The following is a 14,701-nucleotide window of genomic DNA, read 5'->3' as shown; positions in this document are numbered from 1 at the left end:
AGAGATAAGAGTGTAATCTAGAGACTGTTGACAACTCACTCTGAGTTCCTGTGTGATCTCTTCCAGCGATTTCAAGCACATCTAAAAGCATGAGAGACAAGTTGGAATCTTGCAGGACCTCTTATGCCAGTAGTCATGTGGCCAAGCAGAAGTCTCTCAACACCATTTTCTGAAACATACCTTTCAGGATGGACCAAAACCAGCCTAGCACAGCACCAGTCAGGCAAATAATTAATTAATAATTATCGTATGGCATTGTGCCACAAGTTCTAGCTCTTAAGCATTGTGCACCACTAAGTAGTGAGCTAGACTTGTTTTTAGGGGCTGAGAGAGCCCTGAAAGAACTGTGACTGGCCCAAGGTAACCCAGCTGGCTTCATGTGGAGAAGTGGGGAATCAAACCCGGTTCTCCAGATAAGAGTCCACCACTCTTAACCACTACACCAAACCGGCTCTCACCAGTCAAGCAGACTGAAAAGCTTCATCCAAAAATGCCTAGAGTTACATGGCACCACCTTCTACAAGACTGACTCATAAAATGCAGATTTAAGTCAGCTGGATCCAGAGTTGTTGGTTTTTTCAGTAAACGTCTAACAACTCACCCTTTAAGAGATGCCAGAACTGACACTTCTGAGAAGGATGCATTGATATTTGTTGTTCACAAGGACAGACCTCCTCTTGCAGATTTATTTAACCACAAGCTACAATAACCATATAGTAGATCTTAATGCTCCAAGTATTTTGGCCACATCCTCAGATTGAAATGAATCCATTGAAACATGATGAACAGAAGTCTCAGGAACATTCAGAACTTCTGCAAGTAATGAGGCACCCAAGTTGGATTGGACATGAGTTTTTGTAAAGTGTTCAGCAAATTGATCATAGCCAGTTTCTGAGACATCCACTATTTTCTCTTGCAGGCCTTGATTCAACAAGCGTCTTACAATTCAGAACAACACTGCTGATCAACACTGGACAAATGCCATGGTGGCAGAGAAGCTTTCTTCATTGCCGTTACCATCAAAATGTAAGCTTAAAATGGGCTCACTGAGTCTTCCAACAGCATCACTCCAGAAATTGTCCCAATTGCTCCAGAGTGCCTAGTTCTGCTGAGACGCAGGACATGTGATGATCCAGAGCGTGCTGGAGAGGGCACTTAGGAGTAATCATGTCCACTATTCACAATGTCCCAGTTCCTGTCGTAACAGACAGAAATGCCCCAGAACTGTCAGGAAACCATACAGATCCATTATTTTGGCCCGAGGGTGGATTATTCCAATTGATCCACTGACCTTGCAGAGGTTCTGTGTTTACTTGAAACTGAAACCTGACCAGATAGTGATCTATCCATGACAATGAATTCACAGAGAATTCTCCCACCCCCAGATCATTGTTATCCAGACTTGCCCATTACACCACATCCAGGGCGTGAACTGGTTGTCAGTTGCTTGACAACACTGTTGAAATGTTAGCATTGGACAAAATTTCATCTCTAACTAAAGGGACTCTTTATCCCTGTACCCATCCCCCCTCCTTTTCATGTAGCTCATTCTTATACATCTTCATGGATGCACTGCAATACTCCCACACCTACACACATAGAAGAAAAATTGGATTTATACCCCACCCTTCACTTGGAGTAGCTTACAATCTCCTTCCCTTCCTCTCCCCACAACAGATGCCCTGTGAGGTAGATGGGGCTGAGAGAGCTCTGAGAGAACTGCTCTGAGAGAACTGTGACTGACCCAGGGTCACCCAGATGGCTGCATATGAAGGAGTGGGGAATCAGACCTGGTTCTACAGATTAGAGTCCGCCACTTTTAACCACTACATCAAACTGGCTCTTAACCATAGGACTACAACCTATGGAAAAGCTCTTTGCATAAGATTTCTGATATTTTCTATACTTATTTCTGAAATAATAGTACAACTACATTAATGATAATTTATTGTATCATCTGCATTCTTAATGTTTACCCAAGTCTCCCCCCTCCTATAATCTCTTTGTGAAAAGCTGCGTGTGGTTTATTGCTATCGGATTCCCTCCTTTCTTCCCCAAGAACTCCTTATCTCAGTTTTTCTTTTGGTCAAGTGTCAGTCAAATATATATAATTTTGTTTTAGTCTGTCCAAGTCATAAGACAATAATTGGTGACTGCCCTCTCTCTGAGCTTACCAAACTAGTGCAGTAATAAGAATCGGTAATGTATATTTTGCTGTATCAATCCAAGGGCTCTGAGAGCCCTATTGTGCCCCAGGAAGACAGACATGTGTGGACTCTAACTTGCTAGCTGAGTCTGTAAGCAGCCGGACAGCTAGGCTGACTTTTCCTTCCAAGAGAATCAGTTGCATACATGTCAAAGGGCCTGGTGACAGTAGCAGTGCATGTAGTACACTCCTGAAGCACACTCTCCCTCCCTCTGCAAAACTGCTGTCAGCTTGCACTGCTGGAAAGTGCAAACTGTATCTGTCAGCTTTAAAAAGTTGGGGGGGAAAGTATGGCCATGACTGCAACAGCAAGAAGAAACTGTACATCAGGTGGTCTGTACATCAGCAAGCCTGGGCTGTAAGAGAGATTTCCAACACAGAGCAAATTAAAGTTTTAATTCTTGTGCCTTTAAGGATTTGCCTTGGCCCTTCCTTGTTTGTCCAAGTGTCTCCATGCTCTAGCACCACAGTTGTGTTGTTGTCCCCATGGGTCACTTTTGTTTATTGTTGCCAGAATTACAGATCTAATTGGATATACAGTATTTACTGGATGCATTTCAAAGGGTTTAAAAAACACACACACTTAAATCAGAATCCCGCCTTTGCAAACCTCAGAGCACCAGCTGCCCATGTCTCTTTAAGGCCAGTCAGTCCCTGCCCCCTTCCCCCATGTCAATTATGTGTCACTCTCCTAGAAGGGAGCTACACAGAGAGGACCTCCAAGGTGAACAGTGTGACAGATAGAGTTACAAACAGAGGGCAGCCCAGGAGGTCTCCATTTCTTTGGCCAGGACTTTGCCTGGTGTTTAGAGAAAGGAACAGATGGGAGAGGGGGGGCGGCGGCGGCGGCGGGATGTCCCTAGCTTTACAAATTAATCGGTGCTCCCGGAGAGTTGAAAGGCACTGCAGCCTTTGCTCTCGGTGGGGGCATCAATCATTAACCGGCGGCTTAGGTGTCTCGGCGGCGGCGCAGATGGGAAAGGAGAAACTTTCTCCGCAGCGTATTGAAGAAACCGAAGCCGCGAGGGGAGCCTTGCTGGGCCATAGAAATCCTTGACCCAGGCGCTGCTGGCAAGGTTTGAATTACCGCGATGCTGCCGCCGCCGATAGAGCTGCTGTTGCTGCTTGCCTGCCTCCTGCCCTTGCTGCAATGAGTGATGCAGGAGGAGGAGGAGGCGAGGAGGCGGTGGCGAAGCACAAATCCACTGCAACTCCTCCAGCAGCACCAGCGGCGGGGAAAGCAGCTTTGCCTTTGTGAGCTTACATCACAATCCGGGCTTGGGTTTATGCCGCCGCCGCCGCCGCTTCTCTGAGCAGCACCCAGGCGGCTCGCCGGTCCGCAAGCCCGGCGGTGGGGGGGGCGGCAGCCGCAGCAGGGAAGGATCATGCCCGCTGGCGTCGCAGACCAGGGCCAGTCGCCCCCCAACGCCGCCTCGCCGCAGTCGCCTCCTCGCCCCCCTCCGCGCCGGGCCGCCCCCCTCCTGCGCTGGGACGAAGTGCCCGACGATTTCGTGGAGTGCTTCATCCTGTCGGGCTACCGGCGGCTGCAGTGCACGGCGCTGGAGTGCCTGGTGTCGGTGCTGCAGCCCACCAATGAGACGCTCAACTTCTGGACGCACTTCATCCCCTTGCTGCTCTTCGCCAGCAAGTTCTGCCGCCTGCTGCTGCTGCGCGGCGTCGGCGACCTGCCCTTCCACCACCCCTTCTTGCTTCCGCTGTGGTGCTACGCGTCGGGCGTCCTGCTCACCTTTGCCATGAGCTGCACGGCCCATGTGTTTAGCTGCCTCTCGCTGCGCCTGCGCGCCGCCTTCTTCTACCTGGACTACGCCTCCATCAGTTACTACGGCTTCGGCAGCACGGTGGCTTATTATTACTACCTGCTGCCCGGGCTGAGCCTGCTGGAGCCGCGCGCCCTCAGCCGCTACTTGCAGCAGCGCCTGGGCTGGCACGTGGACTGCAGCGCGCCCATCGCCTTGTACAGCGCGCTGCTGCTACCCGTGGCCTTCCTGCTGGCCGTGGCCTGCACCGTGGCGTGCTGCAAAAGCCGCTCCGAGTGGTGCACCTACCCCTTCGCCATCCGCACCTTCGTCTTCGCCATGCCGCTCAGCATGGCCTGCCCCATCATGCTCGAGAGCCTCCTCTTCGACCTCAAGGGCCACAACCCCACCCTCTTTGTCTACTTCTACCGCCGCTACTTCTGGCTTCTAGTGGCCGCCTTCTTCAACGTCAGCAAGATCCCCGAGCGGATCCAACCGGGCCTCTTCGACATCATCGGCCACAGCCACCAGCTCTTCCATATCTTCACCTTCCTCAGCATCTACGACCAAATGTTCTATGTCGAGGAAGGCCTGCGGCACTTCCTGCAAGAACCCCCGCCCGCCTCGCCCACTTTCACGGGCACCGTCGGCTACATGGTACTTTTGGTACTGTGCCTGGTCTTGGTCATCAAGAGGTTTTTAAACGTCCCAGAGTTCTGCAAGCAAGATTGAGGTATCCTTCTATTATGGTTTCCTATGAGCATTTCAGTTAATCGCTGACGAGTTTTACAGCCTGCTGCAAAGGCCGGTACCTTTCCAGGGAAGGTGCTGATACCAGGAGCACTGAATTCGCTCACCCGCGCACTGAACTCCTTCTAGAAAACTGCTGTTTGTGTCGAAACGGTCTAACGTTTTAAGGAAAGGCAATCGAACCACAATAGTATATACGACTTATTCTATTATTGCTGCTTAGGATTCAAATAGAAGCCATTTAGGACTACTGCTTGAAATCTCCTGCGGTGTAATCCTCCTTTTCATTATTTGAAAGTAAGCCTCCTTGACTTGCTTCCAACTAATGCACTAAGGGTCAGGGTTACAGGAGAACAATATGCATGGATCGTGCAAATGCTAGCTACTGATTTCAGACTTTAAGAGATGTTGTTTCAATTAGCAATATATACTAGACCTGCACTGATGAACAATGAAGATTTTAAACCAGATCCCATGTGCAATTTCTTATCATATTACGCACTAAAAGATGTACTTTATGTTCATTCACTGTTAAAGCATTTTGAAGTCATGTGCACTGAATTTCAGCACAAGCAAACTGAAATCTTTCTTTTTGAATTAACACTCTTTAATACTTCTATATAATTTGTTTTATAGCAACTGTGAATTGTATCAGGGGCTGTTGGTCAAACTATGAGGACAAAGTTTAAGGAGATAATGAACCCAAAATATAAGGCCTCTTTCTTGGAACATTGGCTGTAATACTTAATTACAAAATATACATGTGTCGCATTAGCTATGAAGGATTCTGATGTGCATAATTTGCAGATAGTTTGAAATGAATAGGCGTCTCCCCTAAAACATCCTCTAAATAGAACAAAACATCCTCTAAAGTAGTGCTGAAGGACCAAAATCATCAGCTAGTTTATAAAACTGTTTATGTGATCAGGTACCCTGAAAGAACAGCCACTAAACTTACTTCACCTTTTGAAATATTCACACATTTTGGGGGGTGAGCGGAAGTCAGCAAGCCTGAATTCTAGCTAGAAGCAAAAATAACTAAACTGAGGCTATTGTACTTTGACCCCATTATGAGAAGAGGCAATAATGCTAGGAAAAGTTGAAGGCAGCAGGAAAAGAGGAAGACCCAAGATGAGATAGATTGACTCAATCACGGAAGCCGCGGCCCTCCGTTTGCAAGACTTGAACAAGGCTGTTAGCGACAGGACATTTTGCAGGACATTAAGTCACAGGGTCACCATAAGTCTAACACACGGCAAACTATGGCAAATACAGATGGAGACAAGTTAGGAATTGAGTGAGTTTAGAATATGAATTACCCAGTTCAGAAAGCTTTGCCCAAGTAAGACTTCTTAAGTATATGCCAGGTCCAGAAGTTAGAGGTGGCTAGTAATGAATGGCATTCCCTTCCACCATTCTCTCTAGTCTGTTCTTTCAGTTACTCCCGATGACTGCGCCATCCACTTCCCTCCCTCAGAGGCAAGGTTTTCCCTCTGTTTTTCATTCCCTTTACTGACTGAACCACCCTAGAAATGTGTTTTCTCCTTTGCTGAAGAACTCTGAAGAACACAGTATGATATTTTGGCTATTTGCTCAGCCAAGGATCCTGAGGGAAGGATTTGGAGCCCCCTTTGATGGCACTCAAGATGCTTTTACATTCCAAATCAACAAAATATTTTATTCAACATGGAGGGGAAAGGTTAGGTGAAATCAGGGGTTGAAGTTCCTGAGATAAAAGCAGTACATGCACAGACTTTAGTTCTTATGTTCTTATGTTTCAGGTTAATGAGAGTTTCTTAAGCTATTCAGAGTTACTTAAAATCTTTATGTTGAGAGGCTTCTGTTCCAGTGTTTTCCCAAACACTCCAGTATACATTCTTTGAATAATCTCTGACTCTTTTGGTTTCCAGAAGGCTGGTGCACTCTTTCCAGTACCAAAACCCCTTTTCTTGAAACACCAGTACTCATCTTAAGGTCTCTAAAGGTAGTTTCTAACCACACCAGACCAGGGATCTCTCCACTCTTCAGAGCTAACTCTCTGTTTGACTGGGTAGGGAAATTCTCCTCTCACTAGAAGATCTATCCCCTTTCTTTGGCCTGAATGGGAGTCTCCATCTAACTACCCACTCGTCCTTGCAAACTTTCCTCAGTTCTCCATCTGTGTTAGTGCTCTCAGTCAATGCTGAATTCCGAAACTGTCAGTACTCAACTCTTCTCAGCTAGGACTGAAGTCAGACTGCATCTCTCCTCAGCATCCAGTTCAGAAGTCTTTCTCTGCTCAGCTGATGCTAACCAATCACATCTCTTGGAACAGCCTGTCACTCAAGGATCTCTGGCTCTGTGAAGAATTAACACTTCACAGTCCTTTATCTGTTTACACAGCATTTCTAATTTTTTTTAAAGTGCAGTCCATCACACATTCTCTTTTTAAAAAGGAATCCTTGAGAAGAAGAATGAAGTAACTCAAGGCACAGAGAAGCTATGAAGGGAGGGTCTTAGATCATTCCTTAATTGGAAATGATGCTCCTGAGCATTTCTTAGTAGAAGGGAGGGAGGCTACAGAGAAAAGAGTAGAGAAATCACAAACAAATCTGTAGTCCAAACACGCTAAATATTTGCAACAATAAATATATAGAAAGCAAAGTCAATACTCATATGAGCCAAACTCATATATATTATAGAATTGCAAACAGCTGGGTTTCTGAATTCTTCTTTAGATTTGTCATTGTTCATTTAAAATAAGTATATTTAATTGTTCTTCCCACCTTTCTTTATGTGTTATTTGTTAATGGTTGGTTAAGTTTGGATATGGTATTCTATAGCTTTAAATACATGGAAAGAAACCCAGCAGCATGTAATCTGTTGCTTTGATGTTGTTTGAATGTACTTAAGAGTTGTGACAAACATAGACTGTAGGAGAGGTAATTCTGACTTGCAAGAGATACAGAGTTGTGCCTAATTGGAATATTTTGATTGGGACCTCACTTATATATGTGTGTTCATTGTATGTTAATAGTGAGTATGACCTGCAGTTGTAATGATTCGTATGGCATTTTACTGTAGGTTAGAATGTGTTTACATATGTTTTTTTGCAGAAGACTTACCTGATGTACCTAACAAGGGGATAGATTTGAAACGCTGATTATATTATCTGGAACTGTGTTTATTTATGAAGGAAGTCTGCTGTTTTTGAGATATGCTGTGACTTATTGTGGGTTTGAGTTTGTTACCACCCACTTTTGGATAATTGTTTCTTACTATGTTTGCAATTCTATAATAATATATATGAGTTTGGCATTATTATTGACTTTGCTTTCCATATAATTATTGTTGCATTTATTTAGTGTTCTTGGACTACAGATTTGTTTGTGATTCCTGAGCATTTCTTGGCAGGGAGCATAGGATCTGCCTCTGGAATTTTCAGGAAAAACTTGGGGGAAAGGTGGAGTGAGCAGGTTTGGGGACTTGCCCATCACCATTGGCCAGGTTTTGACAACTCTTCCATCCTGGAAAGTAAACACCAAGTTTACCATTTCACAGAGACACACAGTGTCCCTGAATGATCAAAACTAGTCAACAAAGGAATGCCCATGAAAAGTACTAGAATTCTGTGTTCATATTTACATGGACTTTGTTCTTAGGATATAACCTATGAATTTTGCTTGTGTAGAACTTGTGTAGCTGAGATGTAGGCACACAGAGACAAAATCCAAAACTATTCTGTAGCAAGAGATTTGTTGAAGTAAAGAGAACAATGTTTGGTCCACAGCTCCTGTTCCAAGAAGTCATTCTAGTCACACAACCCTGTCACTACTGATTTCAGTTGTTTCCCTGACAGAGAGAACAAGACCTATTAATATACTGATGGCAACACCATCATCAGTTGGGGGGGGGATTTGTCAGTACCTTTGATGGAGTCATCCTTGTACTGCTTTTGTGTTTTCTCATTTTCTTCTGCTGTTTCCTAATACTGCAGAAGTGGATGGGTGTTAAAACTAAGAGTCACTTAATCTCAGGATATGTATAATTCAGCAAGTTTTCTTTGCGTGACTTCTTATTTACAGTTTCATATCAGGTGAATAGGTAAAGGGGCATTTTGTGAAGAAACCGTAGAGCAACTCAGGGCATTACATTTTTAAAAGTTCCTTTTGATGAATAGGTGGATTGATTCTTGATCAGACATTCTGTCAGTATTCATAAGGATTTTTAAGGTTGTAAACAGTGTTTTATTGTGTGTGTGTGTGTGGGGGGGAGAAGTAGGTAGGGCAGGTACCTGTAGTGCCATATTTGCTATTGTACAATGCACTGCAAGGAAGTTATACTGTGGAAGTTCTGGTAGCAAACCATGATACTTTCTCTGCATTGGAAATATATGGTATCATTCCTTAAATTCCATAATTGGGTTCCTTGAGTTTTGAATTGGAAAAATAAGTCTCCTTCTCTTGGACCAAATAACATACATAAACACCAGCTCAATGAGGCCCTATGCAAACATAATGTTTAACCATGGTTAGTTTCCTTAACTATATTTAACTTATGTCTGAATACTCTACAGGATTAGCCACAAACTAGGATGTGAAAGCATGCTTTGACATGGGTTTACAAATTATGGCTTGCATTAATCATTATTGTTATATCTATATCAAGCAAGTCATTAATTGCTCATATACAGTCTGGCCACATTTTTTGGTTTTCAGGGCTAAGTTTGCCAAATGCTCAAACACAAATTTGTGGCTTAGATTTTCAAATGGAAGAGAAGTGATGAAGCTGAGCAGTGCAGCGTATACCCCTGAAATACAAGAAGAATGTTTAGAGGCTTGTCCTGCGATCCTGCCTCAGGTTGGCTCAGGCAGCTGTTGGGGACTGGAACAGTCATAGGAACCATTGTCCTGAAGGTTCAGGAAATGAAATACAACTTCCTTGCTGAGGGACTTGGTCAGAAACCGAATCTATAATGTTGGCCTATACCTGAAAAAATCCTGAGCATTTCCAATGAATGTGACATAGCTTTAAATTTGATACTACACTTAAGCAAAGCAAGGAAGTGGAAGATGAGGTGGAATCAAATAGATTTACAGGCCTATTCAAATTGAAGTTGGTATGTTCAAGTTGACTTTTGCCTTTCACCTTTGGGGTCTTATTTAGCGATTTGAGACAGGAGAAAAACTTCCTATTTTCCATCTTACGAATATGGATAGGATACAATGATTGCCTTAGGCCAGCCCTGGGCACAGCCACTCTGCCAGGGGCTAGCATTACTGAGGCTCAGATCTTAGAAAGTTGTGCTAGCACAAGCCACTATTTTTTTGTACTTTGGAGAATTGAGATGAAGCTTTCCTTGACTGCAAAAGGATGTCCAAATGCGGAGCAGTTGCAAGATCTAACCGGTACCATGTTGTTCACAGTGGTGGTTTCCATACAGGGAAAGGCAAATGTGGTTTCCTTGTTGACACTGCAGCTGTTGATACAGTGCAGCAAGATACAGTGCAGCAAGTTGCAAGATCTAACCTGTATCATGTTCTTCATAGTGGTGGTTTCCACACAGGGAAAGGCATATGTGGTTTCCCTATTGACACTGCAGCTGTTGATACAGTGCAGTAGCAGTGGGGCTTCCACAGGGCAGGTTTCCTCCCAGTTTCCCTGTCCCAGTCCCCTGGTAGCAGTCATCCCCCCCACCCCCAGTCGACCAGGGCTTTTCAGTTTATTAAAATCAGCAATTGAATGTCATTATAGTGATATAGTATTATAACTATCAGTGTCTCACTGGGCTTCTAATGTCCTGGCCCCACTGGTGGACCTCCTGATGGCACTGGTATTTCTGGCCACTGTGTGACACAGAGTGTTGGACTGGATGGGCCTTTGGCCTGATCCAACATTGGCGTCTCTTATGTTCTTATGTTCTCTGAATTTCTAGGTTTCATTTTTTAAAAATGAGTCTCTGGCATCTTTTGTTGTGGAGATATAAGGGGAAAGTCATGGTTGTTTTTTAAATGAAAGCTGGGAATTCAGAGAACCAAAAAAATAATATTCAGTTGTGGATTTAAAAACGAAACAAAAAGGTCTCTAGAGGTGGGGGATAGAAATGGCAGGGTTATGGGAAACGGCTGCCATGTAGGCGAGAAAATCCAAACTTTCCCACCCACGTGGCAGCATCCAGACTTGACAGCTGTCTTTCCCAAATGTTTACAGCAAAGCAGGTTTGACAAAGATCAGAGAAAAGCCAGGGAAATCCTGGGAGGTGCACAGATGCATCACAGTGCTGTAGGTAAGCAGGAAAAAAACCCCTGCTAACCAGCAGCGTTGAACCTGGGCAAATAACCCATGTGGAAATGGCCATATTCTACGTATGCACACAGTGATTCTGACATTAATAGTGTGATGCTATACAGAGTTATTCCAGTTTAAGCTCATTTATTTCAATGAACTACATACATAGGAGTAACTCCACATAGGATTGCGCCGTATGTTTTCTAAAAATAAATATTGTTGTTTGGATGTAATGCAGACATACCAACATAATTGTTTTAATGATGTACCCAAGATGACTCACCAGGCCTTCAAAATAAATTATTTATTTGAAAGATTTCTGCAGGATATGCTATTAGAGCATCCAGTCAGCAATTAAGAATTGCATGAGAAATCTGAAAAGGGAAGGAGTTATTGCTCTCAGTGGTAGGAAAAAGGTTAAGACTCCAAGCTAAATGTAAAGAGAGCCTGTAAAGAGGATTATTTATGAGTGGGTTTTTTTCTTCTTCTGCTTAGCAGTTACAATGTAAGAGGCATCTAACGAAGCAACGTCAGGTCATGGCAAACTGTAAAAGTACATTTGATATTCGGATCATGTGATGTTTTCTATATTTATCTCAGTTACAAATAAAAGCTTATGGTGCTGATTTGGTGCTAGCTGTCCTTATAGCCATTATTGCATTTTATTGGTCTTTCATCTCCAGTCTTACTGATTATTTGCTCAGTCAGGTTGTATTCAAGGCATCGCGTCTTGCTAAGCATGTTCCTTGCAGTTTGAAGCATGCTAAGTGCCTTGAGCCCATGTAGGAAATCAGTTAAGATTGCTTCTTGCTGTCCAGCTTTATAATTTATTGGATGAGCAGACTTTAATAGAACTTTTTTGGGGGAAACAAAACATTTGGTGTTTGCATGTAATGGCAACTGTCACATTTTCCTGCAGGATTTTTGGTAGTGAATATTTGAATGTTTATTTTGGGGGCATTAAAGGGCACACATATATTGCACCAGCACAATTTGCTATTTTGATTACCACTTACCTATAAATACTGACAAAAAGCATTTCTAGGGAAGGAAAAAACATCTATAATATAGAGACCCAATCATGTTTTTATTTCAGTCAGTGCCAAAACCTTGCTGAATTCTTTTTCATGCTGAGCCAGCCCCTGGATTTGAAGCCTGCAGGATAAAATTAAGTTTATCTACTGGCATATGTAAGATTCAGGCAGCTTCCCTGCCCTTGAGCAACTTTCTAGGAGACAAATTCTTGCAGAGCTTTGAATATAAGTATTGTTGGTTATTCTGCAAACTTTCTATAATAGGTCTGGAGGTGCCATCACTTCTATGAAGGACATGGGGAGTAGGAGGTCGTTGGTCATTTATGTATGTCAGTTTATCTGTATACTATTAGTAACCCACAAGGGGGGACCCGCGATACTCGCGCCGCCAGCCCGCCAGCTGGTCCGAGGCGGCGGCAGCGGTGGCGGCGTTGCAGAGCGTCTCCTGCGCATGCGCAGGAGACGCTCTTGCACTTTTGGGGGGATTTAAACATCCCCCCGAATTTTTTTTTAACTTTTTGCATTTTTGTGCACACGTGGGGACTCGCCCCTCGCTGTTTCCCTCCCCCCTCCCAACCCCGCAGTGAAGCCAGGGGCGAGCGGGCTCTCCGCTCGCTCCTCGCTGTTTCCCTTCCCCCCTCCCCCTCCCAACCCGGCGGCCCAACCCGGCGGCCCTCCCCTCTCCCCCAGGCGGCGGCAGCGGGCGAGGCCGCCCCCCCGGCCCGGCTCCGAGGTGGAGAGGCCTGTCCTTCCCCCCCCTTTGCCGGGCTCGGTGGCGGCTGGCGAGGCCCGTACCTGCCCGCCCGGCCGGCTCTCAAAAGGCGGCGGCGGCGGGGCCGGTCCTTCCCCGCCCTCCCCCTTCGCCCAAAGAAGAGGAGGAGGCGGCGGCGGCGGCGAGGCCGGTCTTCGGCCGCCCGGCCGCCCGCTGGCTCCCAGAAGGCGGCGGCGGCGAGGCCGGTCCTTCCCCTCCCTGCCTGCCTGCCGCCGCCGCCGCCGCCACGCAAGCCCGGTAGGTCGCAGAGCGTCTCCTGCGCACGCGCAGGAGACGCTCTTGCACTTTCGGGGGGATTTAAACATCCCCCCGAATTTTTTTTAACTTTTTTTATTTTTGTGCACATGTGGGCACTGCCCCACATGTGCACAAACCTCCCCCTGCCCCCCAAGTGCCCCCAAACTGCAGATATAGCGATCCGCACGGAGGGGGCAACTTGGCTATTAGATATAGTGATGGTCCCCATCTGTGGATATCTAAATCCGCAGTTTGGAGCCATGTGGACACTAAAAAGATCTTTCTTCAAACTTGGGGGACTCATCAGGTTTGCAGGAAATTCTGAAATAAAAAAAAGTTTTTTTAAAAATTCCCTCAAAATAGAATTGCATTGTCTGCGTGTGCACAGAACAACGCAGGGAGCCATTCCAGCTCTCTGTCAATGCCAGCAACCGCTGCAGGCCTGGGCACGTAGGAGGACGATGCGGGCAGCCACTCCAGCCCCACCCTCAGCAGAGAAGGATGCTGGCTGCTGCTCTGGGTCTGGAGCGGCAGCCAGCATCCTTCTGTGCTACTGCGGGGGCTGCAGCAGTTGCTGGCTGCTATCACTGGTGTGGTGGCAGCTACTGGCTGCCACTGCAGATCTGAATGGAAGCAGAGGACACCGGACGCCACCATAAGCCCAGGCAAGAAGGACACTGGCAGCTGCTGCGGACTGAGTGGTAGGTGGTGCGGCCTGGAGCCTTGCCAGCCTCAGCTATGGGAGGGATATGGGATTCCCCCCCTCAAGTCTCCCAGCCCCTCCACAGAACACTAAGGCAGTGATGGGGGGGGGGGGAATTCCTTGCACAAATATCTTGGGTCCCCGCTTATCAATATACTATTAGTGATGTGTGGCCCCCATCTGTGTGGGGATCCATGGATTGGGGCCACATGGATCTGAAATCTTTAAAAAGATATACTAGGGGGTTGATTCCCCCCAAAGTAAAATAGCATTCTCTTTGCAAGTGCAGAGAATGAACCTAACTCCAGGTATTGGAGGAGCCTGGGAGCCATGCTGGGTCTATTTATTTTATTTATTTAGGCATTTTTACCCCGCCCTCCCCGCAAGCGGGCTCAGGGCGGCTTACAAGGGGCAAGAGCCCATACATAAAATCCAATAAAACAGTAAAATCTAGCAGCAGTGACAGCATAGCCCAGGCTCCATGGCAGGTCTGGAGCCAGTGGCAGCACTGCCTGGGGCTATGCTGGGCGTGGTGGCAGTGCAGCCCATGGAGAGCCAGGGGGCCACGGTGGACCCGGAGGAGGCTGGAGATTTTGGAAACCTGCTCAGCCCTACAGCAGTTGCCAAAAAGTCTGGGGGCTGCCCCAGGCTGGGCAGTGGCTGCCGGAGAGCCCCGGGATCTGGCAGCAGCTGCAGGAGAACCTGGGAGCCACTCTGGGCCTGGCAACAGCTGCTGGAGAGGCCAGGGACCTGGCGGCAGCTGCAAAAGAGCCTGGGGGCCACGCTGGGTTCAGTGAGAGAGTGGGGAGATTCCCTCCCCCGTGAGTTTTGTGGGGCCCCACTTGTCTATATACTGATAGCGGTTGGCCAAATCGTAAATTCCACTGGTCATTTAAATCCGGTGACTAAAGCTGTGACCGGGCAAGACGGATCTTTCTACAAACCTGAAATTGGCCCCAGGTTTGCAGAAGAATG

At 46.3% G+C, this 14,701-nt stretch overlaps 1 protein-coding gene across 1 annotated transcript; it reads left to right on the top strand.

Moving 5' to 3' along the window:
* The first annotated feature begins 3,591 nt into the window (after positions 1 to 3,591).
* PAQR9 (progestin and adipoQ receptor family member IX) lies at positions 3,592 to 4,695 on the top strand. Its single transcript, XM_015427463.1, has one exon. The coding sequence runs from the start codon at positions 3,592 to 3,594 to the stop codon at positions 4,693 to 4,695; it is 1,104 nt and encodes a 367-aa protein (XP_015282949.1).
* The last annotated feature ends 10,006 nt before the right edge of the window (positions 4,696 to 14,701 follow it).

The sequence above is a fragment of the Gekko japonicus genome, unplaced genomic scaffold, assembly GCF_001447785.1.
Source record: "Gekko japonicus isolate JY-2015 unplaced genomic scaffold, Gekko_japonicus_V1.1 scaffold3182, whole genome shotgun sequence".
Classification (NCBI taxonomy): Eukaryota; Metazoa; Chordata; class Lepidosauria; order Squamata; family Gekkonidae; genus Gekko; species Gekko japonicus.
Note: the sequence above shows the minus strand (reverse complement) of the source record. Positions and strands in the feature narration are given on the sequence as shown.

Coding starts and splice junctions, on each gene's coding strand:
- PAQR9 (XM_015427463.1), top strand. CDS start 3,592: ATGCCCGCTGGCGTCGCAGACCAGGGCCAGTCGCCCCCCAACGCCGCC.